Source organism: Festucalex cinctus, chromosome 14 (assembly GCF_051991245.1).
Source record: "Festucalex cinctus isolate MCC-2025b chromosome 14, RoL_Fcin_1.0, whole genome shotgun sequence".
Taxonomy (NCBI): domain Eukaryota; kingdom Metazoa; phylum Chordata; class Actinopteri; order Syngnathiformes; family Syngnathidae; genus Festucalex; species Festucalex cinctus.
In genome coordinates, this window is record NC_135424.1 from 93,233 (window position 1) to 119,214 (window position 25,982).

Genomic DNA, 25,982 nt, shown 5'->3' on the forward strand with positions numbered 1-25,982 from the left:
GTTTCTGTTTTTTTTTTTCACTCACTCATTCACACATGTAAGTTTCTTTGAGTCAGTGAGTGAGTGAGTGAGTGAAAAACAAAAACAATAATCCTTGTGAGCTTTCAAATTGCCCCGGGAGTGACGTCACGCAGCCGGCAAATTCGCCCATCCCCGTTTGTGACACGGATCACACCCCCCGCTCTGCGATTGGCTAGAGGGTTGTAAACACGGTCTTTCCACAGAAACGTCCTGCTGTTTACAAAACAAACACAAAATGGTCAAATACAGACTGGGGGCGTGGGGGGTTAGGACAAAATCGCCACCAGAAATGAAGACAACTGATCTGTAAATTGAGAAGTAGTTTGTTTGTTTGTTTAAATCCTGCATTTAAAAAGTGCCTTTTCCAGAGTGAAACCGGCAGACTCGGCCTTTAACTCCTTGAAATGAAAAAAAAATCTCTTTTCCAAGAGTGACCTGGCCACAAGGGGGCAACAAAAACACACAATCGTTACAACAATAAACAAACAATACATGTTTACACAAAATCCTCATCAGCAAATTTGAGAAAAGTTTAATAAGTCCCAATTGTTTCGCCTTCCGAGGTGAGCACACTTCGCTCTTATTTTGAAGTACATGCCACCACTTCCTTTCTGCCAGTGCACGCTTTTTTTTTTTCTTTTTTTTTATTCCGACCGCCAGATCCCCTTGGGAGAAAGAGCATTTTTTTGTCTTTCAGGCTTTGAAAACGACGTTGGCTGGCGGCGCCCTGTGTATGACGTCACAACGCTGGACAAGCTGGGATGGGGGAGGGGCGCGGAATTCCGGGGAGGATTACCCATCATGCCCCGCGGGCGAAGATGGCGACAGCTCGACTAGAGAGGTCCTCGTCAACTTTCTCCGAGTGATTTTCGTCGTCCCTCCCGCCGTCCGGCCCGCCGAGCACATCGGCCGAGTAACGACGCTCACTCCTGGCTTCGGATCGCTCCGGAGCCCGCCGCGGTGCCGGGGACGCGGCTGCGGCTAAACTTTGGGGCGGGCAGGCGGACTGGCCTGAGGTGAGTCGGCTCGCGTGTGGGCGTGGCTTGCCCGATGGACCCGTCGGACCCGCTCGATCTGCTTCGGCAGCCGGTACGGTTCGGTTCGGCTCGGTTCGGTTCGGCTCGGCTCGGGTAGGGCTTTTGTATTCCGTTGCGGCCAGGTTAGGCCGCGCCGGACTTCCGCGGCCCTGCCAGCCTGCATCACCTCGCTCGCTCGTTCGCCCGTTCGGTTCGTGGCGCGCCGTCAGCAAAGGACAAGTACTGACTGAAGGTGGCGCTCAAAGTTTGGCGAGGAACACATCGGCACGCGGAACGTTTGCGTCGCCATGGCAGCATACGCCACCCCCCTCTCAAAGCCCCTCAAAAGCCAACGGATGCGGTCACGCCCCACGCACGCGCACTGGCGTTAAAATGAAAGGATCGAAGTATTGTTACATTGGGGAACCCACACAGAAATTCCAAATATTCTTTGCAAAACCAAAATCAACAACCTTCACCTTAACTTTCCAAAGTATATCAATGAAAATAAAGGGAAATTGAGCCTGCAATTAATATCCTAACAACTTGCATAGATCCATCAACATTTGATCACATCATTCATTTATATGCAAAGTGATAAAACATCACTAATGATTTATTTTCCAAATGACAATTTCCAATTGCGTTTTGAAGTGAACTTTTTTGAAGACAGTAAGAAGTAGATATGGCGGGAAATGTTTCCAGTATGAAAGTACTGGAAACATGAGTGCTGATTGAAGTGCTGTGGTTCCATTGGGCCCGTGCGGTGTCATGGCTCATCAACGAATCGACAAGGAATCGATTATCAAAATAATCAACAACTATTTTAATAATTGAGTCATCGCTTGGAGCCGTTTTTGTAATTAAAAATTCTCCAAATCCTCTCTGATTTCATCATAACAACAGTAATTGTTGACTGTTTCTTGTGGTCCATGAAAGGAGATCGTCTGTCTTCTTTTGATTAAACACACAAGATCAACATTTTCAAACATCTGTTTTTACTTTGCAAAACAATGACCGGATGGGTAACAGAGCGCAACCTCAATCCCCGCTTCTGCTTCTTTTTTTTACGATCACTGTACGAAGTGCGAAATCAACAGCATCCATCCATCCATTTTCTTGACCGCTTATTCCTCACAAGGGTCGTGGGGGGTGCTGGAGCCGATCTCAGCTGGCTCTGGGCAGCAGGCCTCAACTGGTATCCAGCCAATCGCAGGGCACGCAGAGACCAACAACCATCCACGCACACAAGCACACCGACGGCACAATTGGGAGCGCCCAAGTCACCTGCCACGCATGTCTTTGGAATGCGGGAGGAGAGCGGACGGAGTACCCGGAGAAGACCCACGCGGGCACGGGGAGAACATGCAAACTCCACCCAGGAAGGCCGGAGCCTGGACTCGAACCCGAGTCCTGAAATAAACAACGATCACTAGTTAAGAAACAATAAACATGGGGGAAGGCATTTTTTTTAATAGAATTGAATGCAAAATTAAAATGAATCTGATTCATTGATTGAATCACGGATAGATTCATTAATTGGAAAAATATTGGATCGTGATCGCCGTCTGTTTCAAATCCAGCAGCTGCATGCCAGCCGGTCTCAAATGGTGGCTGCTGCCAACACGCCGTGGAATTGAATGCCGACGTGGGCGGAATGATGTCGTCGGCGCGCGCGTCCGACTCTTTATGTCGCCGCTTCCAAGCGCTCGCGCTGGGTTGGCCTCTGTGCGATCAATGCGGCTGCACTTCCTGTTCTGGAAACATGTTGCGATCAATGCGCAGCCTGAGGCGCACGCATTCGACGCTGATGAGCTGTGACAAGCTTGGAGTTGAAGCGCAAACGAGCGAGCGAGCGAGCGAGCGAGTCAGAGAGCCGGGTCACTTGCGTTTGAGGCGGGCGGCGGGCGGGCGGCCGGTTGAGTTCAGGCCGGCGCTTTTGCGGGCACTCGGGCCTGACCGCTGTTCTCTGCCAGCATCCGCAGGAAGGACCCGGGCCCAGGATGAGCAGCGCGGCGCCGTCCAGGAAGCCGTACCGTAAAGCTCCGCCGCAGCATCGCGAAGCGCGTCACGCCCTCGCCGCCGCCGCTGTGCCGACGACGCCCCCTCAGACGCAAGCGCCGGACGACTGTCAGGTAAAAGCACAAACGTTCCGTCCGCCTCCCCTTCAGCCGTCCCCCCTGGCCTACAAACGCCAGCGCGACCTGTCCAGCCTGTCCAGCTTGGAATTTGGCACGCCCCCGGCAACGGAGCCGTTCCGTGGCCGCCGCGGGACTGCCGGCGGACGTCAGGCGGAGCGAAGAAGAGCCGCCGCCGGCGTTCCCCCCAAGAGCATCCTGAAGAAAGGCGCGTCCCCGCCAGCCGCGGCGCGCGCCCGCCGCGATGTCATCGGCAAGTCCGAGTCGGCGGAGTCGGCGGAAGCGTCGGCGCGCCGTCCTTCCGCCGGCCCGCCCTCTGGCCACTCGGCGTGGCGGACGGGGCTCCTGGAAGAGAAAGTGCGTTTCTCCAACTTCCTGGATGAAATCACCTGCCGCGTCATTAGCCCCGCCCACCTGACGCTGTTCGGCAGGGAGGCCTCCCGACGGCGCCCGGGCCGTCCCGGGAAGCCGACGGCGGACGCCGACCGCCGGCGGCGATGGGACGCGTGGGTGGCGGCGCTCCGGCGCTCGGTGACCGAGGGGGCGGGGCATGTCGCGCAGGTGCCCCGGCCAAATGGAGGAGGCCAAGGTGCGCTTGCTGTGACTCAGCGGGATGTTGGCGCACGTGTCAAGGTAGGTTTGGGTCCGTCCCATGGCCGTTCCCGTGGCAGCATCTTTGTGCTTCTCCGCAATTTCAGCCGCTGGGGTGGACAAGTGCCACTTTGCAGCCCTTCTTTCCTTTCTCGCATCGTCTGCTGGCTGAAGGACTGGCGGAAGTGGGCGTGGCCTCGGCTGGAAAGCAAGAGGAGGCCTTCAACCCGAACCCCTCTGGTCCGTTGGTTGCACTCGTCCCAATGGTCACGCGAGTCGATGCGAGACAATTCTTCAAGAAGCATTTGGAACAAAAGGGCTCCTTGCCGCAAGAAATCATGGAGGAAGAAAAAACTCCAGAGCGGGTTGTGAACCGGGTACCTGCTGCGCACAAGGCGAGCGCGCTCACCACGTCACCATTAGCGAGGAGAAGAAAAAGTGAGCTGCTGGCAGTGAACCGCTTCACATGCGGCTGGTTTACTCTGCAAGCAGCCAAAAGAAGACGGCCAGCTTGAGCTTGCGTTAAAAGTTTTTGCACTCCTCATCATCATAATCATTATTCATTCTTGATTATTCATCACCATATCTATGATTGATTCTATTGCTTTGAAGCAAACAAAGTCCACCACAAAAATGTGATTGTTTGTGACTGTTCTTTTTTTTTTTGTCTTTCAGGAGGTTTTGTCCGACTCGGAGCGGATCAGGTGAGGGAACCTTCTGCTCATTTATGTCACCTCACCTTTAGGGTTTATGGCGTGGATGGAGGATGCTCCAAAACAATGGCAAAAGTTTCTTTTTTTCCCCATTAAGATCCCCATCTCAATCCAAAAAGCAAAAAGCAAAAAGTGCTGTTGACGTGACGGTCCAAGTAAGTCGTGAACTTGTGAACCTGAAACAGTTTCAGATACGAAGACGGCCGACATCCGTCCATCAGCGCCATCGAGTAACGAGTTTGTGTTTTCAAGCGCACGCCTCATCAGTCCTGTGCTGTAGTTTGGCTTCCTGTCGTAGCTCCGCCCAGCCGCCGAGCCAAAGGCCCCGTGCCGCCCTCGCAACTCGTTTCTCGCTCGCTCTCCTGGACACTCGTTTCTCGGGTGACGCGCTTCATGCAAGGAAGCTCCATGACTTTTGTTTTTGTCTCAAGTATGAAGACGTACGTGTGAGCCTTGAGCAAGATAGTCGAGCATCACTTGCTCCTTTGTCGATCGTTTGCCGTGCGCAGAAAAGCGCAAAGCAAAAATGTTGCGCTCAAAGGAGGCAACGCGCTTACGTGAGCAAATGTTTGCCTCCATGACCTGACTTGGAGTTTTCGGTCTGTTTTGGGAACTTTTCTGGCTTCGTGGAAACGTCGTCGCGATGGGGACCTTTCTTGTTTCAAACGGGATCGACGTTAGTTTTTAGCATGGTGGAAAAAAAAAGAAAGAGTCTTCCCGGGGTCGCTCAGAAATGACAAAAATATTGTTTACAAAATGATAATCAACATCATTTAGCTAAATATTGTGAAGTGCATCCATAAAATCAAATCAAGACAAAGAGAACGGAGCCTGCAGCCAACATCCTCCAATTTCATATTTCATCACATCATTCCTTTTCATCATGCGCTTCGCATTTTGAAACGCGAGGTGGACTTTGCGTTGTGGGCGGCGACAAGTCCAAAGCAAAAGCGTTCAAGTGGACGTTGAGATATTGAAAAAAGGTGCAAAACCTTTTTGCCCACGCAGGATCCTTCAGCGGCAGAATGAGGATCTGCGCCGACGCCTGTCGCTCTCCAGCCACAAGGTGGAGGCCATGGAGGCGGAGTTTGACGGCAGCCGCCATTACATGGAGGCGGAGCTGAGCCGCACCAGAGATGACCTGGACAAGATGAGGGACAAGTTTCGCCGGTGAGCCCTTTGCATGTTTGTTGGCAGCGGAAGGCGAGACCGGGCCGGACCGGATGTGCCATCAAATGCCTTTTTCTCCTCCCGTCCGTCTGTCCGCAGACTCCAGAACAGCTACACGGCGTCCCAGAGGACCAATCAGGACTTGGAAGAGAAGCTTCACGCTCTGGTAAACGTCCGCGTCGGCTCCTTTGGCTCAGGAACCCTCCAAGGTTGGGAATGGCCGTCGTCGTTCTGGAAGCGTCTCGGCCCGCCTCCACGACAACAACGGCAGCAGCTCTTGTCTTGGGCTTGCGTTTAGTTGGCGACCTTGGAGCGGCCTTGAGCCCGTTGGCTGCCTTGGTCAGCGCGTGCAAATGTTGGCCCCTTGGTAGGATGGGGCCCCAAAGGGTCAGAGGGCCCAGGCAGGCCTACTGCAGCTTCCCTGCCGACCTTTTGACCTCAGGGCTTGCAAGCTGCCGACGTCGCCGCTCGCGAGGCCTTCTGGCAAAACGAGTACGAGTCGATTGCAAGTCGAAGTCAGATACAAAAGTGCTGATGAGGCGGTTGTGGCTGGTTAAGTGTCAACTTTGAAGATTTGGACGTGGATGCTGATGTCCTTTTGTGAGGCGAAGGAAACGATGAGTCCAAATCTGCGTCAATAATAACGCCATCTTTTCTTGCTGGCGCTCTTTTCTTATTTTCCTTCATGCTGCTCTGTGACGGAATCGTTATCTTCATCATCATCATCATCATCATCAGGCTGCTGTCAGTCAGACCTGGGTCCATGCAGTTGGGTTGACCTTCATCTTCCTCCCCCTAACGCTCCTCTTCCTCACTCTCGGTGTTTGTTGCCCTCCCGCCTTTTCCTCATCCCGCTGCATTGAAACGCTCGCTCCCGTCCCGTCCCGTCCCGTCCCGTCCGGTCCCGACCGGCCGCCGCCTAACGTGCGCCGTCCTTGCCGCTTCCGCAGTTGCGGACGGTGGAGCGAGACAAGAAGAGGATGGACGGCGAGATGGTGGAGCTGACCAACAAGCTGCTGGAGGCCAAGAACGCCATCGACCGCCTGGAGGAGCTGAACGTGAGCAAAAAAACACTTTTTGGTGTGTTTGTGTGAAATGCTGCCCCCTGCTGGCTCGTAGCTCAACATGAAGCGTGAGCCCTGCGTTTGGCGACTAAAGCCGCGCCGGAGCTCCGTTTGGGGTCCGTGTACTTACGTGGACTTACTTTGTACTTGTGCGCGATACACACATTTCCAAGTTGGGCTGCTATTGCTATTCGTCTGCATTTTATGACCACTTCAGGAAGTCGACAAGAAGCAAAGCCGGGGGGAGAGTTGGCTCATCACCGTGGCAACTATTCAGTGTCAATTTACAACGCTGTTGGTCATAAAAACACGACAGCCCCGTGCTGAACAAACACTTTTCTTTTTCTCGTCGCACGCAACTCTCCGCTCCGCACGTACAATCAGGGTCTCCCGGGTGGGAGGTGGATTTGTGCTGCGGCTGCTAAACAGTTGCCAGCAAGCGGCGACGGTGCCACCAAGTGGTCAAGCCGATGATTGCGCCGCATCCGGCGAGCGCCACTGAGATCTTTTCTCCTTCATCCACAGACAACGGTCTCTTTTTTTTTTTTTCTTTTTTTTTTCTCCAATGTCAGCTGTTTGCGTGTCCAACGTGTTCGTGTTGGTGAAGCGGCCGTGCCGATGCGATGCGCCTGCCGGCCGGCACTTTGTTCCGGTTGGCTGAAGCCTCTCGTGTGCTTTTGTGTGTGTGTCAGGAACGTTACCGGCTGGACTGCAACCTCGCCGTGCGGCTGCTCAAATGCAACAAGTCGCACTTCAGGAACCACAAGTTTGCTGACGTGAGTACGCCCGCCGCCGCCGCCGCGTGCCTGCGACCGACCGACCGACCGGACGGATACCTTGACTTTCCCGTGTCATGCCTTCCCTCGCCAAATTGTTCAAGTCATTGCAAATGTTCCCCATTGAGCTGAAGCGGCAAAAATTGTCCACACGTTGAAAAGAATCGGCACATCCGATTGAGCCGGCAACAGCTCGTAAGTCAAGGTATCGGTATTTTGGGTTGCAGCTGCCGTGCGAACTCCAAGACATGCTGAAGAAGCAGATGAAGAGCAGCAGCCTGCCGGAGCCGAGCCACGCCTCCTCGGGCGGCCAGGACCCGGACACGCTGAGCCTGACGCCGTCCGACGTGGTCCCCACATCCGTCATCGCTCGCGTGCTGGAGAAGCCCGAGCCGCTGCTGCTCAACTCGGCGCAGTCCAGCAGCCGCGGCTGGCCCGCCGCCGAGGACGTCTTCGTGCACGTGGACATGACGGCGGAAGGGCGGGGCGCCCTCGCCGGCGCCGCCGAGGACGCCGCTCCCGTGGACGGTCCGTGGCGCGGGCCGGACGGCGGCGAGGAGGCGGGCGCCGCGCCCTCTTTCGACAAGCTGGATCCGTACCCGCCGCCGCCGCCGCCCAACCCGCTCTGCCCCGGACGAAAGGTCATCGAGTTCTCGTCGGACGACAAAGTGAAGGTTCCCAAGAACGGTCCGCTTCCCAACTGCACCTACGCCACGCGACAGGCCATCTCGCTGGGCCTGCACGGCGAGCAGCCGGCGAGCCCCTCCCACGCCGCGCTCCAGCACCACGACGACGGCGGCGCCGCCGACACGCCCTCCAGTCAGTCCAGCCCCTTCAGCAGCCCGCCGCAGGTCAGTACGCTCGTGTCTTCTTGTTTGGGTTACGTGGCGGGGCCCGTTTTTTTGAGGGTCAAGACTTGCTTTTACGGTTTAGCTTTCAATTGGGTTCTGGTTGAGGTTAGGCTAAGGGATGGGTGTTGGAAACCATTTTGGAGTGAGGGGAAGGGGCTGGGAAAGGCGTGATGTCAATGAGAGGGCCCCACAAAGGTGGTCAAACAAACTTGCGTGCGAATGTGCCACCTTCCGCCAAGATCAAGCCGTCAAAGTCGGACGGCCGTTTTGTTGATGCTTGACCGGAAAGTTCCAAAAATGAACCCTGTAACCTTTTTTGTCAATTGTCAATCCGTCAATGTTCCATTTTGACGGACGGCCACTTGGCACAGGTGACGACTCAAAGATTGGAGCACTTGTACTGTCATGTTACCGGTGTGGAAAAAATTGCCATGGAACATTCCAAACTAATGCGAATGAGGAACGGTAGAGCGGGAACGCAACCTGCTTTCTTCACTTTCCCGCTCGTTTTGAAATGACGCAGACAACTTTTGTTTGGCGCAATTGATGAAACACGACAAGATTTGAAAAGCTGTTGGAGATGGTTTTTTTCTTGGGAAGAAGCAAATGAATAAAAAACCCAGTCTTGGCAAAAGCGCCGCTTGAAGCCATTCGGGACGGGCGCGCGCAAAGTCGCGAACGCACTTGTGCTACCGTGAAAGCCTGACGAGCGCTCCAGAGCGGCGACGTCATTTGCTTGGAGCCGATGAAATACGCGCGCGAATATACACGAGAGGAATTTTCGTCCTGGAATTTGATGTGAGCATTTATGGCTGACGCAGATTGGCGGGAGTTATGAAAGACATGTCGAGGGAGGAATTCCAATCATACTCTTATGAAATATGTTTGTCGACAATCATTTTGTAATGGAATGGACAACGAATAATTGGCACCCCATTCCCTGAGATTAGGACAACGATGCGCTCCAGTGTTGAAGGTAAAAACATTTGGAGTTAGAAATCCGCAGATGTAAAACCAGAATATTGAAGGTTTCTAACCCATAATGAAGATGACGTGTGCGAAGGCCACACAGGTGTAAGCTGTGAAATGCTTTTGGAATGATGTTTGTCTGCTTCAGGAGCTGAGGTATCAATTATTGTTCATATTGTTGAATATCAGGAAAAGTTGAGCTTTTTACAAGACATGTTTTGTTTGGCCTTGATGGCTTCAAAGTGTAATGACAAGTTAGATTTCTCTGCTCAGACGGAGCAAACGTTGTCATTGGAGTGCTGATCCCTTTGAAAGGATTCCACCAAGATGGCCGGCGCTCCCTTCCTTTTTCTGCACGGCCGTATAGAGCGCCACGTTGCTCAGGAAGTTGTCCGGTCGTGACTTTGTGCTAACGTGGATGTTGTTGAACCCCCCCACAGGCGGCCAGCATGGGGGCCAGTTCTGCCAGTTCTTCCGAGGACCTTCTGGCCAACTGGCAGCGACTGTTCGTGGACAAGATGGCGCCCTCGGCGGCGGCGGGCGGGGCCTCTTCCAGGGCGGCGTACTCGGACGGCGAGGAGGGCTCCACCGCAAGCCACGCCTCCAGCCTGGACACGGACACGGACGCCGCCGCCGCCGGCGGGGAGCTGCTCCCGACGGACGCGCGGCGCCCGGAGGACGGCGAGGACGAGGAGCCCCGCCGTTTGCCCGTCATTTCGCCCCGCCTCTTGGACTTGGACCCCGCCTTCGCCGCAGCCGCGCTGCCGCGACCTCACAGGAGCCCCAAGAGGATGGGGGTGCACCACCTCCACAGACAGCAACAATAACGCCGCGGCCGGTCGGAAGGTCGCCAACGTCCCCTTTTACGTACGTGAGCGTGCGCAAGCTCCTCCTCCTCTTGGCTGCGTCGCTAACGCACGCGCGATGACAACTTTCCTTCCCGGGCGGGCGCTGGTCCAGGCCAAGACGTGCCGACGGATGCCACCAGCAAACCACGCGTCTACTTTGAGCGCCCGCACGCGCGCACGCCCTTTTTCCAGACGTCGACTGTTGTCCGTCGTTCTGGCGGGTGACGGACAGCGTCGAACAAGAAGACGCTGTCCGTCTTCTTGTTTTGCTAGCTCTTCTTTTCCCCACTCGTTAGCTGGACGCCATCGTGAGCGTGAGCCAGTGCGACCGTGGACTTTGGGCTAGTTCTCCGTTTCAAGCTTGCCATTTTCTGTCTCTCGTCCAGTCGGTGGAGCCCTCGGCTCGTTCTTTTCAACTTGTCACGTCGGCGAGCCGGAAGACGTTTTGAGGCGCGCGTCCCGCGACGGGCCGCTCGCCAGCCTTCCTTTGCAACCTTGCGAGTTGTTGACGGCAGCAAGACGCTTTTTGCGCTTGTCCCGTCGGATGCAGTCAGCTTGTGCTCGTGCCGTCGGTGACCTTTGACCCCAGTCAAGTACTTGAAGGTTCCATGAACACTTTGGTTGGCTGATGATTGATTTGCAAACGGATGTCTATTTTTCAATGAATAAAAAAAATGAATCGGGCAGGTGTGCTTCATCTGACGATTGCGTGCGGTTGCGAAACAGTCGAGCCTTTGCAATCAGATGCCTTTTTGCTCAAAATGGCGTCTGATCTGACAACGCTGTCGCATTTCCATAGCAAGCAGCTTTCAGCGAGGCGTGAAGAAATGCATGATGTCACCATGGGCTGCTGACGTTACAAGAAATTCAAAATATTGACGCGGCCGAGATCGTCGGATCCCGTCGGCCAAGAGGAGGTTACAGACCACACGGTCGGTCGTTGGTTGGTTGATTGATTGAACATTTTTATGAACACGTTACAACATATAAGTTGAAGTTCAAATTATAATTTCAAGAAAGTCAATAATAACATCATTGACAAAAGGAGTAGGAGGAAGTGTAATAACTGTTCTAGTCCTACTCCCATTCAATCATGTTCATGTACTCATAAATTATCTCATAAGGGAGCATAAAAATAAATCAATAGAAATGGAAGAATGAAAATAGTACATGTTATGGATGTTCCATCTGAAAATTCCACATTGTTGCTAAGCAGCACATCTGTTCCTTGAGAAGGGGCCGCAGATGTGGTAACCCCCCCCCCCAGGATGACCAGGCTGCAATGGATGCCGAATGGGCAACAATTGGCATAGTTTGTGATACTAAACATTAGTACTAGAAGAGTGCAAAAGTCCATTGAGGAAGTTGAAGCGCTGCAAGAAGACGTGGTCGGGGAAGTCGGTCATCATCATCATCATCATCATCATCATCCAAGTAGGAATTGGAATTAGACAGGATCAAAAAAATGAGACCTTGTCTGAATTTCCAAAACAATTTCATTTTTGGTTCTCAAGGGATCATTTCACGTCTCAGACAAGCCGCAATGACCTTTGACCTTCAATGAGATTGACAAGCTGATACTGCATTTTTTTCTTTTTGTGGAAAAACAAAACTCATTACTTGAAAAAAGGTGTGATGAATTCATATGGAAATGGTGGATACATTTTTTGGATACGCTCAAGACAAACTGCTTGAAGCTTTTTTTTTTTTTTTTTTTTTACAAGTCCCACCTCCATATGGAATATGATTCCTCAATAACTACTTTCTCGTACTGATGAACTTCTTTGTAGTTTGTAATTATGACGTTGAAGATGGATAACTTTCATCGGACAAACAATGAAGGCACACGTCATCAGGAAGGAAGCAGAATTTTTTTTTTAATTCATTTGAAATTGAAAGAACGAAGAACATGGAGGTTGTTTAGCGGGCGCGCGTGTTGAAGAAGCGCTCCAGGACGGATTCCACATCATCCTGACCGACGTAGTCCGCCACCGACATGCGCTCGCCGTCCGACGCTCCTCGGATCATGGCCGACAACCCTGCCGCAGACGGACGGACGGACAGACAGAGGAAGGGAGTGAGCGAACGAGGCCTTTTTCCTCTTTTGCGTCTTGAAATGAGGCAGGCGAGCGCTGACGTACGACGTCCTGACGACGGTCGGAAGAGGCACAGGGTCGGCTTCCTCATCAGGTAGGCGTGGCCAAGCTCGTAGCCCACGCCCAGCGACGGCTGCGTCACCTCGGCGACCACCGCTGTCGCCACACACGTCCGTCAACTGTCGGCGTTTGCGCAGATAGTGACAAAGACGGCGACTGTCTCACCGTCGGCTTGTCGGAGCCAGTCCAAGTCGCGATCGTGAATGGCGCCGTCGTCCAAATCTTGTTCACCTGCACACAACGCGCCTCACAATTCAGACACAGCATTTCGGATACGTGGATCTCTCGCGCAATTCGCGGCAAAATGGCGCCGGTCGCCTAGCCTGGCAAGCCACGCCCACTTTGTTGAAGCCAAGACAGCAGTTGGAGTCTGGCTGAGAAGGAAGCGTGCGATCCAACTTGTTGATTTGCAACCAACGTCACGCCAATCCAATCATCGTGTTACCGTGACGACAGAAGTCATTCACGACCGTCTGTCATGTTGAATTGCTTCCGCCCAACGCTTTACTGACAGAAAACAGCATGACTCGGCGGATTTTATACTGCACAAACTCAGTTTCTTACTATTTTTGTCATTCTCTCCAAATAAATATGCAAGTCCCACCCCAAGTACTTCCCAGTTTAAAAACGAGCCTCGGCTCACAAAGCGTGCGTGTCAGCATCAGCATCAGCTGGAATCAATCGGGGCTGGGCTGGCACAACAAAACCGGCCCTGGCCTTTTGACTCCTGCCGAACATGCAGTTGTGCCACTGATGTGTATTGCGACGATATGCTTCAGTTTGCAAGCTCTATTTGACCTTGATGACCAGACTGGACCCTCCAAATTGTGGGCCAGTCTCTCGGAGTGAAAAGTGGGAAAACAATGATGAAAAAGCACTGCATTGGCCCCAAAAGAGGCCGGCCCACCGGGCACGTGCCCTGTATGCCAGATGGCCAGTCCAACTCTGGCTGGAATGAATCCAGCTGTTTTGAGTTTGACCCTCCAGATTGCTCGCAGACATTTTTCTTTCTTTCTTTCTTTCGTTTGCAGCCCCTTCTGGTGGTAATTACTATGGGGTATATGCCACGGAAGAGGCGGGACGTGATTTTGCACATCAGTTTGTTTTCGGTCCGGGTTGCGAACGCGCAACCGAGGGGCATCAAGTCGGAAGCGCAAGTATTTTTGACGTAAGCCCACACGTCACAAACCGAACCGGAAACAAACTGATGAGCAACAATGAAGCATCCGCCTCTGAATGCTCCTCCAAATGTGCATGTCAATTTACATTTATGCAGTTTGTTGCCACCCAGCTCCCGCGGTGCAACGCGCAAAACAAACAATGACGTCACACGGGAGTTCGTGTGTTGAAAACTGTTGATTAAAAAGAGCTGTTAGCTCCTGATTATTATATTTGATATATTTGTCATGGTTTTACTACTCTTGAACGCATCGTATCGCCTCTATGACGTCACGTTGTCTCTTTTCTGATTGGAGATGTTCACTGTTTGTTTGCGCCGCCTCAGAAATGTGCCAGGCGGACGCCGAGATTGTGTGAGCAGCCGCTTTCCAGGCTACAAAATATCCACTTGGTCCGAAAACAAGAGAGCAAATGGCGTCCCGAGACTTGTGGCCTCGGGTACGGACTGGGAGCGTTCCAAACAAAGTCAACCAAACAGCAACTGACCCGTGTGGCCGAGCTCGCCGTCGCCCACGTGCTCCGTCAGAACCTTCCCGAACCTTGCCAGCGTCTTGACGATGTGCTCGTACAGGAGCACGTCGGCTCTGCCGCCGCGGATGCTTGCGCAGAAATAAATCTTGAGTGTCTCCATTTCGTCCGAGCCGCGCGCCCAGTTTGCCGCGTCTGGCCTCGAATCGTCACATCCGGCAAAGGGACGTGTCGCGTCGGTGTTATTTTTTTCTGGATGTGTGTCATCCCTTGCAACGCCTTATTTTTATTTCTTTTTTTTTTTGCTTTATTGAACAAAGAATAAGTGCAGATCAGTATAATGTTTTAAACAAAATGAAAAATATCATTATACTCATGTACAACACAAAAAAACTATACAAATATAAAAGGTATTTGTTCCATTGTAGTTGCCGTAGTTGGCGATCCAAGATGGCGGGATCTTCTGCGCATGCGCGTCACCGATCGAGCTGGGTCACCGATAGCGTCTTGACGCGTCTGTCAAACGGAAACGACGTTCGTTCTTTCCGCTGCGTGGAACATTTCAGCCGGATGTCTTGCCGTGTATATTCATGGCCGAATTTGCTCAGGATTTAAGCACTTTTCTGTAGAGTCGAACTAGGAAGGGACGGCGCCGCCCCGAGCACGAGCACGAGCACGAGCACGAGCACGATTCGTTTGACAACCGCGACGCAACATGTCTGCCGGCCCCGGGCGCGCCAGCAGCACGGAACCGTGGGGGAGCTTCGACGACCACCTGGTCCAGGTAAGCTGACGCGCTCACGTCGTTAGCCGCTGGCCAAAGTGACACGTCCGTCCGCGGCTTCGGGCGCAGGGCGACGGCGGCGGCGGCGGCGGCGGCTCAGCCGTCATCGACATGGAAAACATGGACGACACGTCGGGCTCCAGCTTCGAGGACATGGGCGAGATGCATCAGCGCATGAAGGAGGAGGAGGAAGTGGCGGCCGAGGCGGCGGACGCCGACGACCAAGACGGAGACTTCTTGGGCATGAAGGGCCTGAAGGGCCAGCTGGGCAGGCAGGTGGCCGACGAAGTGAGTGGCAGTCCCCGTCGTGGTCATCGGATCTGATTTGGGTCCGAGTCCCAGCCTGTCGCCGTCCTCGGTGTGTGTCGTTCAGGTGTGGCAGGCGGGCAAGCGCCAGGCATCCCGAGCCTTCAATCTGTACGCCAACATCGACATCCTGAGACCCTACTTTGATGTGGAACCCGTCCAGGTGCGCAACAGGTAGGAGTCCGCGCTTCCTGTCTGCTGACGCGGCTTCCGGCCAGGTCCAAGTTGAATGTTGCGTGCGCTCGCAGGTTAATCGAGTCGCTGATTCCCGTCCGCATGATCAGCTTCCCTCAGGTACGCCCACTTCCTGTCGCAAGCGGGCGCCACTTCCGGCTCACACCTGTATGTGTGTTTAGAAGATTGCAGGTGAGCTGTACGGGCCGCTCATGCTGGTGTTGACGCTGGTGGCCATCTTGCTGCACGGCATGAAGACGTCAGGGACCGTCATAGTGAGAAAGCGCGCGCGCGCACGCACGCACACGTAGACAAAGACGGGCGATGACGTGGCGCGCTGGTCGTGCGTGTTTCAGAGGGAGGGCACCCTGATGGGAACGGCCATCGGAACGTGTTTCGGCTACTGGCTGGGCGTTTCCTCCTTGATCTTCTTCCTGGCGTACCTGCTCAATGCTCAGATCACCATGTTGCAAACGCTCTCCCTGCTGGTGAGACGCGCACGCAAGCACACTTTTTGCCTGGGGGCCGGGCGGGTGTATTTTGATGTTGACGGCGGGAGCGTTTGTTCAGGGCTACGGCTTGTTTGGTCCGTGCGTGGTTCTCCTGGTCAGCTACAACGTGCACGTCCACCTGCTCTTCTACTTGCTGTGGCTGCTGCTGGGAGGACTGTCCACCCTGCGCATGGTGAGCCGCCGGCCCCCTTAAATCAAAGCGTCGTCTGGGGTCCCGCCCACTTGAGCGAGCGAGCGCCGTCTTGTCTTTCAGGTGTCGGCGCTGCTGTCGCGCACGGTGGGCGCCACGCCTCGCCTGCTGCTGTGCGCCAGCGTGTCGCTGCTGCACATGCTCTTCCTGCTCTACCTTCACTTCGCCTACCACAAGATGGTGGAAGGTAGGCTTGCGCAATCCCAACTTGCAAATTGAAACTTGACAAAAAACAAAACAAGCTCCTCCGAGCTCAATGTAGGCAAGTTTTGTCAGGCATTCTTGCAATCATCCTGAAGAAGAAGATTTCTTACCTTCACCTTGCGCTCTTTTTCAAAATGTGACAAATGAATTGGATTTCTTGCGAGCGTTGATGAGAATTGACGGAAATGAGAAGCGAACGAGTTAAAAAAAATAAATCTGTTCATGTCAGCTCTTTTTGTTTTTTTCCCCTTCAATGGAGTTTAGTTTCCGTATATCTACAACAAATGAAAATGTTTGCGTTTAGAAAAGCTTTTCTGGGTTGGAACTTGATTTCTATTTTTATTCTTTTTTTTTTTTTTTTTTTTTACCTCTGATATTCCTTACTTTTTAAAAATGTGTTGTTCCGTGGCGAGCCTTGAAGCTGCGTGTCATCTTTCAGGCCTCCTGGACTCCCTGGAAGGATCCAACATGGCCGCCATGCAGCGCGTGGCCCGTGATGTGGAGCCGCTGAGGCTCAACGCCAACGCCAGCGCCCCCGTCGGCGCGCTGGCCCTGTGACCGAGCCGCCGCCGCACGTGTGGCGTCGTCAAGCCGTTTTGTCTTCTGCTCTTCTCGCGCTTGCTCATCATCTTGTTCATGCGCTGGAAATCGGATCACGTCCAAGCAAAATCCGTCATTTGGCCTGGCAGACATTTTGTGTGTGCGTGTGGCATGCAGGGGCATTTTGTCACCTCCTTCCAAAAGGATGACAAGCAAACGTGCGATGGATCCCATCTGATAGACGTCTGAGCAGAAAGCTGAAGGTCCGCCACCAAATGATCGTCCGTTCAAGCAAATCTGTTGACTGACAGTTTTCAAGCTTTTCCTGCTCACACAGCCAGGAGCTTTGCATATGAAATAAGAGGCTTTTTTTTCCTTCCTAAATGCCAGTACGGCAATCAAAAAGCCACCTTTGCACATTGCTACCATTTCTAATTTCAGACTCAGAAATGACTCTCGTAACAAAAAGATTCTGAAAACTATATTTGTAAAAGTTTCAAATTATCTAAATGTATGTGAAGCCCCTGGCATTTTCATTGTTTCCCCATGGTGTACAAGCTAGTTTAATAATGTATAATAAGTCCAGTTTTCACCAACAAATCTATTCTAGTAGCTTTAGAATGTTTCCAGTTTGTTCATGTCAGGTGTACAGTTCTATACTTGTCTATGATTCAATAAAGATTGATACATACAAATGAGACGGACTTCGTGTGAGGTTAAGCCAAACCTCTTTCGTTTCGTTCTTTCTTCCTATTCTGAGAGATTCTGGCCAAGTTGAAGTTGTCCAAAAAGAAGAGTGGCAACTTACGATGGCTGCCCATGCGTGCGAGTCGCACTCCAGCACAGTAGGGGGCGATAATGGGCCGAAGAAGCACATAAGCGGCTTGCAGTGCATAAGATCCGCTCACGCCCCTCCCCGTTGGCTGATTGTCTTCTGTCGCGTTCGTGGCGAGACTCAGAGTCGCGAAACAAGCGAGGATAGCCGTGAGGAAGCGAAGCGAAGCGACTCGCCCAAGCAGCTTGGACCGTTCGGGACTCGTGTGGCATTTTGAGGTCGAGCGGCCACAAGCCGAGCGAACGAGCGTCGGGTGAGTTGGCCCTTGAGTCTGTTGCCAGCGACCGACAATGTCGCAAATGGCAATTCCTTCCAAAATGGCGACGTCGCGTTCGAGTGGCCGGCTCGCGTGTTTCTTGTGTCGGGACGGGACGCATTTGTTATGAGTGTCGGGCGCGTGACGTCACGACGAGGCCGGAGCGGACGTGCGGGCCCGCACGCGCTCATGGCGGAGGAGCGCCTCGACGTCGCCGTCGATTTGCGTCGGAAGTGGAAGCACGTCGACTTTCATGATGCCGTCGGCGTCGCTTCTTGGGGGAGCGAGTTGTTTCGAATTGATCCAAGTGGATTGTGCTCTTGGTGACTTGTGCAAGCAAATGCAAATGGCGACGTCAGCACGGTCGTGGCGTGCTTGTAAACACGAAGGTGAAAGTTCCGAGGGTGTTTTGGGGCCGAGGCTGCTATCAGCTGCGTGTTTACAGCTGATAAGGCGGAAGGAATGGACCTCGCCCCCTCCGACCCCGTCACGGCCTCACGCACGTGGAAAGGGAAACGCTCAAAATGGCTTCTCGCTCGCCACAAGCTGACAACTTGTCTTCCCTTCCCAAATCAGTCCACTGTTAACTCTTGTCCATTCAAGCTTGAGGCCAAATGGTCCAAATTGCAGAATTCTCTAGTTGTCCATCAGGGCAGATTGCTTCTTTGTTTGTGCTCCAAATTTGCCAACATCTGCTTTTGTTTCACTTTGAAAAACAATTGGCACCATTTTTGCTGGTGTAGATTTTCTGCTGCCACTTCTGATCGGCTGCTAGTGTCATTTTGCCGTCGGTGGCTTTGCTTCACCGCCATCCGTCCGTGTCCGTCAGGGTCGGAACGCGCACTTTGGGTCTTTCCTGTTGAAAGTTGGAGCAGGTCCAACTTGGCAAATTGAAAGACGTTTGCCAAGCCACCTTTCGGCTCTGACGGCAAATGAACGAGTCCAAATGGAACGTTTTGTTGGGTTTTTTCCCTCCGCGGGTAGCAAGTTGAATGTGACTTGACTTGACTTGGCTTGTGTTGTTTCCAGGATGCCGGCAGCAGGCAGCAAACTGAAGCAGTGCCGGCTGGCGCAGGATCAGCTGGCGAAGGCCATCGATGGCGTGCACAAGACCGAGCAGCAGCTGAGGGACAACGCCAGAGAGGTCAGAGGTCACCTTTTTGCCAAATCACAAAAAGGCTCTTTATCGATGGCGTACCCTCAAAAACGGCCCATTGAAAACCTTGTGGAGCAAAAAATGTTTGACGTTTGGGATTGATTGGTCATCCGTCGTCGTCCGATCGTCAAGGCGATACAGATCGATCTGTCGTCGATCGTCGTCATCGCTTCTGTTCTTGGCCCCGTGCGCTCGCGCCTCCGTTAGCAGGCGACCAATCGGTGGACGGTCGCACTCAACATGTTGAATCAGACGTTGTCCACTCGGGATGTAGCGATATCCAAACACAAGCATCCCATATTATCACGATATAGTGGGGGGGGGGGGGTGGCGATATTTAAAAGAGATCAAAATATTGTTTAAGAAAAAAAAAAAGCACAATATTGTGCGTTTGTCCATAACAGTGATGCATATCAAGCACCTCCAATCTCGAATAACAATATTGAGGCACTTAGTTGCTAATGCAAGCACACGTTAATCGCTTCACAAGCAAATTCGCTTCATCTTCATCTGACAAAGATTTTAAACATAGAAGGCCAAAACATCCCTAATAAAATTAAACCGCACTAATAAACTAGCCACTAGAGGGTGCTAGAACTGCACAAATGAAATCAACCTGACTTTTTGAACAGATGTGTTCCTTTGAAATATTGTGAACATGACAATGACGACGATATTGTGGCAGTTTTAATATCACGATATTGCCTTTATCGTTGTTGTCCGGCATCTGCCATGCCGACTTTGTCCACGAATCCGACGGCGCGAGAACACTGGCGGCGTCGGATCGGCGCATCGGGGCCTCGACGTGATTTTGTCCTCCACGTGATGGCAACCGTGCCAACGAATGATCTCCTCCACAGGGCCGCAGTCCTGCATGTTTTGGAGGTTTCTCTCCTCAAACACAGCTGAATCGTATCATGAGGATCGTTATCAGGTTGCTGCAGAGCTTGCTGATGAATCAGGTGTGTTTGAGGAGGGAAACCTCACCTCACGGACTGGAGTTTGACACCCGTGATCGACTCTACTCCGTCCGCTTTGTGCTCCATGCGGCCATCTTGCCATTGGCGACGACGATGGCATGCGTGTGCCGCTCGCCGCCTGCCGGCAGCAGGTGGCGCTGGTCGGAAAGTGGTCTGAATTGTCCTGCGTTTTTTTTTTTTTTTTGCTTTGCTTTTGCGCAGGTGCGCTGGCAGCTGCAGAGCTGCGTGAGTCGCCAGCAGGAGGCGCTGCGCTGCCGGGAGGTTTGCCTCCTGGGCCACATCGAGCTGCTGGAACACGTCAAGGCTGAAACGCTGCAGCAGCAGTTGCATCAACTCCATCGGGTGGGTCAGGACGCGTGCGTGCGTGCGTGTCGGACGGCCAAATCGCTCGCTTGCTGCGCTCCGATCGCAGCTCGACAAACGCTTTTGCACGGGTTCAGTTGGTGGCACCGCACCGGTTTTGGTTGCACACTTTTTTTTTTCTCTGGAGCTGACGGACGATTGTCTCAATTTGCATCGAGTACATCGAGTAAGATTGACAGCGATTCAACTTATAGCTGCAAAATATTTGACTGCCTGCAATCAATTCTGTTACTTGAATAGGAATTGGAGAAAAAAAAAGCGACTGCTTTTATGAACATGAGTTTGTTCAGTGACTATTTCTTGCTCAATGTTTTTGTTTAATGGCTGGTTAAAGGTGAATATTGTAAAGATGGTACATGTTGCAAGAATTTGATCGAAATCTATCAAAAGAGCAGGTTGGAGATTGTAAACAAAAGTGCCTTGTTGGGGCTATTGATTGTCATTAAGTTAAAAAAAAAAAAAAAAAGAGAGAGATGTGATGTGCCACCCATTCTTCTTTTTAATGTATGCCCGCTCTTCTCGATTTGAAGAATTCCTCCACTGTTTGGATATGTTCAATTCTGAACAGTTAATAATGCATTGATGGACTTTTATTCTGTCGGACCGTTTTTGAATTCCGCCTGAATGCTGTCACGCAGCCATTTGTCTTAAGTTAAGTTAGTTATTAAGTTAGGCTTAGTTAACTAAAAGACTACCTAATTGACTTTCTTCGCACCCTTAATTGCCAAATGGAACGTCATTTTGCGGTTGTGTCGATGTTGCAAGCGGAAAGTCGCGTGAGGACGAGTCGAGCTGGCTGCCGGACGAGCGCACTCGACTCGTCTTCAACTTTTCTCTCCTGCGTTTGCTGACATATTGGAAGAAGCAAACAAACAAACAAACAAACAAACAAACGATCGTCATCCATGACAGTCTTTCCAAATCGACGTTCAGCATATGAAAAGCGTTTGACGCTTTCCGACGTGCCCTTGACTCACTCGTGCGTGTTTCAGATGCACGGCCAGTTGGACGCCATCTGCCAGCAGCTGCAGAACCACCACGACGACGACGGCGGTGACCTCGGCGACCTCGGCAAGCAGCTGGCCAGCTGCGTGGACAAGTAAGCGACTTTGGGATTGGCGACTTTGACTTCCTCGCAATCGCTCGCAATCGCCATCTTGACTTGAAAAAATGGATCTGACGTTCCGCAGACGGCGTCGACCTGCGTCGTGCTTGACATCGATCGTTCAACTCGCCTCAAACATCAACTTTGGTTTTCTGGCTGCTCTTTTCATTGATATCTTTTGTTGTTTGCGCAACTTGTCCTGTTGCCGTCTGTGGCGTTTCCTTCCAGTGTTGTTGAAATGGCCTTTGACAAGCTTTTGTTTGTGCAAGTATTGATCGGCTGAGTTGCAAACCACTTTTCTTGAGCCAAGCAACATTTTTCATGACAAAAATTGGCAACCGCCAAACAAAAATCCCAAAGTTTGGAAATTGCACTCAAATGACCATCTTTTTGTGCTTCCAAAAGATGTTTTTGGTTTTGTTTTGAAATTGCAGCCGTGTGACATTGTTATGCAGCTGACGACACGATTGCGATGGAAGGTGAAGAAAGCGACAAGAGCTCCACTTCCTTCCACACACATTCCAAGAAACGAAAAAGAGAAAAAGTCCAAGTTGATGTGACGCCCATCCTGGCCACAGCCCAGCAAGGCGGAGGCTGCACTTGCACTTTAGGCCAGCGGGGGCAGTCTTGAGTGAACAAAGTCGCAAAATTGTGCACTTCCGCCATGATTTGTGATCCGCAGACATGTTGAATCTGATGTCGTGTCCAATTTGGAAATTGTAAATGTCTGGGAAGTGCGTGACGACATGGCCGTGTGCCCGCAGGTTGTCTTGCCTGAGTCTGATGCCGGAGGAAACGCCCGAGATGACCTTCAGTGCCGACTCGCGCTCCCTGAGGGACGCCATCACCTCGTTTGGCAGCATCGGCGCACAGGTGTCGCACGCGCGCCGTTTTGTCTCGGCCGGCGCCAAGTTGTGGGACGCGCGGCAGGTAACTCACCTTTTGCCGCTTGTGTGTGCGCGCGCAGGCTGTCCCGAGCGGGCCCGCCAAGACGCGGCCGCCGGAAGCTGCTCCCGGACCGGGACTTGAAGACGGCAAAGAGAAGGTAGGACGGACGGACGGACGGACGCACACTGCCCTCTGGTCACGTTTGCTCGCCCTCTCCACGCTGACTGTCGATTGGCCGCGCAGGTGTCGTGTCCGCCGCCATCGATGGATTTTCTCAAGGCTTGGGGTCAGTTGCGAGATTTGGAGGCGTGGCTTCTCCAGGACCAGACGGCGGGCGGCCGGCAGCGCCGCCGCAGCGCCTCGGAGAAGACGGATGAGTCGGACGTGCGTCGCGTCCAGCCGGCCGACGACCTGAGCCGCTGGCTGGCGGCCCCGCCCGCCGCGTCGGCCGGCGAGCGCGGACGCCTGCTCCTGAAGCCGTTTGGCGAGCGCCGACCGTGGCAAGACTGGCTGGCGCCGTCGGCCTGCTCGTCGTGCCGCGTGCCGGCGCTGGAGATCGAAAACCTGGGCCAGCTCAAGTGCCTGAAGGGCCCGCCGGCCGCCGCCGCTGCCGCCGCCTCCGCCGCGCCCGACCTTCAGGCCTGGCTCCAGCAGGCGGCGCCGCTGCCGCAGACGTGTCGCGCCAACGAGACGTGCGCCAGCTACTCGGAGTGCGTCTGCGAGCGCAACTGCGGCAAAGAAGCGCTGGACGCGTGGCTGCTGCGGCGCGGCGGGCGAGACAAGAACGGCGTCCCCGTCGGTGCCGCCAAAGATTTCCCGCCGCCTCTGCAGCACAGATGGCAAGAAGAGAAGGTGATGACGTCTCACTTTGTTTTTTTTTGTTTTTTTTGTTTTTTTTTTGGTTGCCTGCCTGCCTCAATCGTGTCAAATCGTGTCACTCGCTGATCCACTTCCGTCGCGTCCTTTGTCAGCTGCTGGAAGAAAACGAAGACATTTTGTGGCCAGATTAGCGATACGGCGGGATCCGGTCGTGGCACAAAATCTAAAATGTCTCCAGGACAGGCAAGCTGAGTAACACGAGTTTGAAATGCAAGCGTTGATTTGAGGACAATCCAAGGAATCGTTTGGAGTTTTGAGCACGTTAGCTAGCAAACACTGGCTGAAAGCTAACGGCAAACATTTTGTGCACTGTTCTCCCGCCTCCTCTTGGCAAGGTGAGCACCACGCGACCTTCGACACCACATCAGTAACTGTTAAGCACGTCTGCCATACGAGCGCGAGTTCGACTGACCGAGACGATTGTCAGCTCGGGAGCTGTCAAAAGTCATCGATGAATCGGCTCATCGTTTTGAAGTGAAAGGTTGTACAATTGCGAACATCTGTAAATGAATTTGATTGTGTTTTGTGACGGAGCAAACCAGGAAGTGAATCTTCATTGATGACAAACAAAATTGCTGCTTTGCGGCTACGAGTTGTCGCGTTCCAAAAGTGCGCCGGCATGTCTGTCACGCACCCTCTTGTCTTGTTGCGCAACACTTTTGTTTCATCATGCTTTCGGGAAGGAAACTTTTCATAAGAAATTGTTTTCCGTCCAATTGATCAATGGAACGGCGGCTCGTTAAACCTTTTGCGTGGCCTGTGCGCAGCCTTCCACACTTGGCGGCAGGCGACCGATAACGAGGCTGGCTTTTTGTTTTTGTTTTTTGTGTCTCTCCTGATGAGCAAGTGGGTGTGGTCTCCGCAGGTTGAGGCAATCTTGGAGGCGTGGCTTCACCCGTCCAAGCCCCCGTCGTCCGCCTCCCTGTTCCAGAAGCCTTTCCGCGCGCAACGGTGGATGCTTCCGGAAAAGTGGGCGGCGTCTCAGCAGGATGACGACAAGTGGCTGCTGAGGAACAAGTGTCAGGTGGGCAAATGGGCCGCACGCGTGCCCACCTTGGCGCCGAAGTGACGACGTCACGTGTGTGTTGACTCGCCACAGGAAAGCGTGACCTTGCCCGCCCTCTCGGACTCCTCATCCAGCATGAAAGTGGGCGGCGACCGAGAGAAATGGCTCCACCGGCCGCCTCCCATTAAGGTGAGCAACAGCCGCTAGGTTGGCATTTGGGAAATGCCAGCAGATGATGTGAAGCGGCAAATGGTTGCCCTCGTCGGCCACGCCCCTTCCACAAAGCTCCTCCTCTTCTTCTTCCTCGGCTCAAACTTGAGATTGCTGACCAAAGCCAACGTCACTGACGCGTCTGCTGACACTTTTCCAAATGTTGTCAATAAATAGCAAACATTGTTTGAAAAATGAATCGGACCAAAGAGGAGGTCATCTCAAGCGCTCCCATCTTGCCACCACTGGCCTGTCCTAAGATGGCCGCCTTGTTGGCTGTGGCCGTTATGACTTGTTAGCAATGATGCGCGAATGCTTTTTTTTTTTTTTTTTGTTAACTTTATTTCACCATTTTTCAACATACAAACTGAAAGTCCAAGAATTGCCTAAAGAAAAATCAAATACCTTCCAGACAATCTGCAGCATTGCTCAGGTATGCCAGTATTAACAAAAAGGTCCACACTGGGACAGGTTTTGTGCAACCAGTGTTTTGTGAAAGATTTCTTGGCAGCTGATAAAGATAAAACATAACCCCCCCCCCCCCCCCCCCCCCCCCAATCGTTTGGCAATAATTCCTAGCTAAAGAACTGAAAAAGATCCCCTCATATCAAGATGCGAGACCCTCGACACTGTTTCCAGAAAAAGCGGACGGCAGGGCAGGAGCACAAAATCCGCCATTCCCTTCATCAGCTCAGCTGTGTTTGGACTTCCACTTGGGGGTAATAAACTTGCCAATCCAGTTTTTCCAACAAAAGTCCCTCCGAGTAGAAGCAGGTTGACTTTTCCAAGAATATTATTTGGATCCTAGCGATGCTTCACATGGTCACCATATTTAGTGAGACGATATCATGCTATCATTTACGTATGAATCCGGAGTCACAAATATACGGACAATCTTTGATTGATCAGCTGGGTCACGACCCCTCCATTTTTTCTACAAATCATCTCGGCGCTGCAGGTATCTACCCAAATTCAAACGAACCCATGTTGCTGACATCAAGCTCCCAATTTTTTTCAAGTCTGCACATAGAGCTAATCCCACCATCGATCCATTGCCTGGAACTATGCTAATGCTAATGCTAATGCTAATGCTTTTTGTTCCAGATTTGAGGAGTTGGAAGACGACGGCCAAATCTCGTGCCGTCGTTTGACGGCCGACATCAAGTGGATTGATCACTCGACAACTTTGACCTCTTCCAGGCTGCCGTGTTTGAATGCAAATATTTTGATGAAAAGTTTGATTTTTGCCTTGATTGTATGCGCTCACTTTTAATCCAGCTTCACTTCAATACAATGACATCGACTTTTATTTTTTTTCTGACCGAAATATTTTATTGTGAAATCAACATTGGACTTGAAATGGACTTGTTCTTGCGTGCGGGGGTGTCATCGCTTGTGTGATTGATTGATTGATTGTCTAGAAGCCAAATAAACGCTGTTGACATCCCGGCTCGTGCTGTTAATCAGGTACGGTGAAAAGGTGCGCATGCAAGTAACGTTGAAGGCCTTCAAACGTTCCCTCCTTCACACCCAAGTGAAGGCGACGTGTCGGTCGGTCGGTCGGCTGCTGTGATTGGCGGCTGCACGTTGGAGGAACTTGAAAGTTTGTGTCCAGCACTCGAATCTCTGACAAA

At 52.5% G+C, this 25,982-nt stretch overlaps 4 protein-coding genes across 10 annotated transcripts; 3 read left to right on the plus strand and 1 right to left on the minus strand.

Moving 5' to 3' along the window:
- Positions 1-701: 701 nt before the first annotated feature.
- On the plus strand, positions 702-10,841 carry tjap1 (tight junction associated protein 1 (peripheral)). Of its 7 annotated transcripts, none has more exons than XM_077495241.1 (11): positions 702-1,037; positions 3,023-3,808; positions 3,874-4,161; positions 4,442-4,470; positions 5,488-5,649; positions 5,749-5,815; positions 6,388-6,417; positions 6,600-6,707; positions 7,406-7,489; positions 7,717-8,340; positions 9,750-10,841. In XM_077495241.1, exons 2-11 carry the CDS (start codon positions 3,041-3,043, stop codon positions 10,134-10,136), a joined length of 2,547 nt encoding a protein of 848 aa, XP_077351367.1. In that variant the 5' UTR covers positions 702-1,037; positions 3,023-3,040; the 3' UTR covers positions 10,137-10,841. The 7 variants fall into 7 exon arrangements, with proteins under 7 accessions (XP_077351367.1, XP_077351370.1, XP_077351366.1 ...); XM_077495240.1 differs by having other exon boundaries at positions 706-1,037; positions 3,014-3,808; XM_077495242.1 differs by lacking the exon at positions 6,388-6,417 and having other exon boundaries at positions 712-1,037; positions 3,014-3,808.
- A 1,168-nt stretch (positions 10,842-12,009) lies between these two features.
- dnph1 (2'-deoxynucleoside 5'-phosphate N-hydrolase 1) lies at positions 12,010-14,195 on the minus strand. Its single transcript, XM_077494825.1, has 4 exons — positions 13,979-14,195; positions 12,479-12,544; positions 12,299-12,409; positions 12,010-12,196 (listed from the first exon to the last, which is right to left on the minus strand). Exons 1-4 carry the CDS (start codon positions 14,121-14,123, stop codon positions 12,078-12,080), a joined length of 441 nt encoding a protein of 146 aa, XP_077350951.1. The 5' UTR covers positions 14,124-14,195; the 3' UTR covers positions 12,010-12,077.
- A 201-nt stretch (positions 14,196-14,396) lies between these two features.
- yipf3 (Yip1 domain family, member 3) lies at positions 14,397-17,368 on the plus strand. Its single transcript, XM_077494820.1, has 9 exons — positions 14,397-14,744; positions 14,814-15,032; positions 15,118-15,224; positions 15,299-15,344; positions 15,407-15,499; positions 15,581-15,712; positions 15,795-15,908; positions 15,990-16,113; positions 16,570-17,368. The coding sequence occupies exons 1-9, from the start codon at positions 14,676-14,678 to the stop codon at positions 16,686-16,688; spliced, it is 1,023 nt and encodes a 340-aa protein (XP_077350946.1). The 5' UTR covers positions 14,397-14,675; the 3' UTR covers positions 16,689-17,368.
- A 199-nt stretch (positions 17,369-17,567) lies between these two features.
- ncoa4 (nuclear receptor coactivator 4) lies at positions 17,568-25,795 on the plus strand. Its single transcript, XM_077494818.1, has 10 exons — positions 17,568-17,758; positions 18,791-18,905; positions 20,099-20,239; positions 21,253-21,359; positions 22,130-22,238; positions 22,333-22,410; positions 22,497-23,105; positions 23,998-24,156; positions 24,232-24,327; positions 25,453-25,795. The coding sequence occupies exons 2-10, from the start codon at positions 18,792-18,794 to the stop codon at positions 25,456-25,458; spliced, it is 1,419 nt and encodes a 472-aa protein (XP_077350944.1). The 5' UTR covers positions 17,568-17,758; position 18,791; the 3' UTR covers positions 25,459-25,795.
- The last annotated feature ends 187 nt before the right edge of the window (positions 25,796-25,982 follow it).

Excerpts from the sequence above, each read along its gene's own strand:
- tjap1 (XM_077495241.1), top strand. The coding sequence starts at position 3,041 with ATGAGCAGCGCGGCGCCGTCCAGGAAGCCGTACCGTAAAGCTCCGCCG. Across the intron at positions 5,816-6,387 it reads AAGAGAAGCTTCACGCTCTG|GCTGCTGTCAGTCAGACCTG; the intron begins GTAAACGTCCGC and ends CATCATCATCAG. Across the intron at positions 6,708-7,405 it reads ACCGCCTGGAGGAGCTGAAC|GAACGTTACCGGCTGGACTG; the intron begins GTGAGCAAAAAA and ends TGTGTGTGTCAG.
- yipf3 (XM_077494820.1), top strand. The coding sequence starts at position 14,676 with ATGTCTGCCGGCCCCGGGCGCGCCAGCAGCACGGAACCGTGGGGGAGC. Across the intron at positions 15,033-15,117 it reads GCAGGCAGGTGGCCGACGAA|GTGTGGCAGGCGGGCAAGCG; the intron begins GTGAGTGGCAGT and ends TGTGTCGTTCAG. Across the intron at positions 15,909-15,989 it reads GACTGTCCACCCTGCGCATG|GTGTCGGCGCTGCTGTCGCG; the intron begins GTGAGCCGCCGG and ends CTTGTCTTTCAG.
- ncoa4 (XM_077494818.1), top strand. The coding sequence starts at position 18,792 with ATGCCGGCAGCAGGCAGCAAACTGAAGCAGTGCCGGCTGGCGCAGGAT. Across the intron at positions 21,360-22,129 it reads CTGGCCAGCTGCGTGGACAA|GTTGTCTTGCCTGAGTCTGA; the intron begins GTAAGCGACTTT and ends GTGTGCCCGCAG. Across the intron at positions 22,239-22,332 it reads TTGGCAGCATCGGCGCACAG|GCTGTCCCGAGCGGGCCCGC; the intron begins GTGTCGCACGCG and ends GTGCGCGCGCAG.
- dnph1 (XM_077494825.1), bottom strand. The coding sequence starts at position 14,123 with ATGGAGACACTCAAGATTTATTTCTGCGCAAGCATCCGCGGCGGCAGA. Across the intron at positions 12,410-12,478 it reads CTGGCTCCGACAAGCCGACG|CGGTGGTCGCCGAGGTGACG; the intron begins GTGAGACAGTCG and ends GTGTGGCGACAG. Across the intron at positions 12,197-12,298 it reads CCGACCGTCGTCAGGACGTC|GGTTGTCGGCCATGATCCGA; the intron begins GTACGTCAGCGC and ends CGTCTGCGGCAG.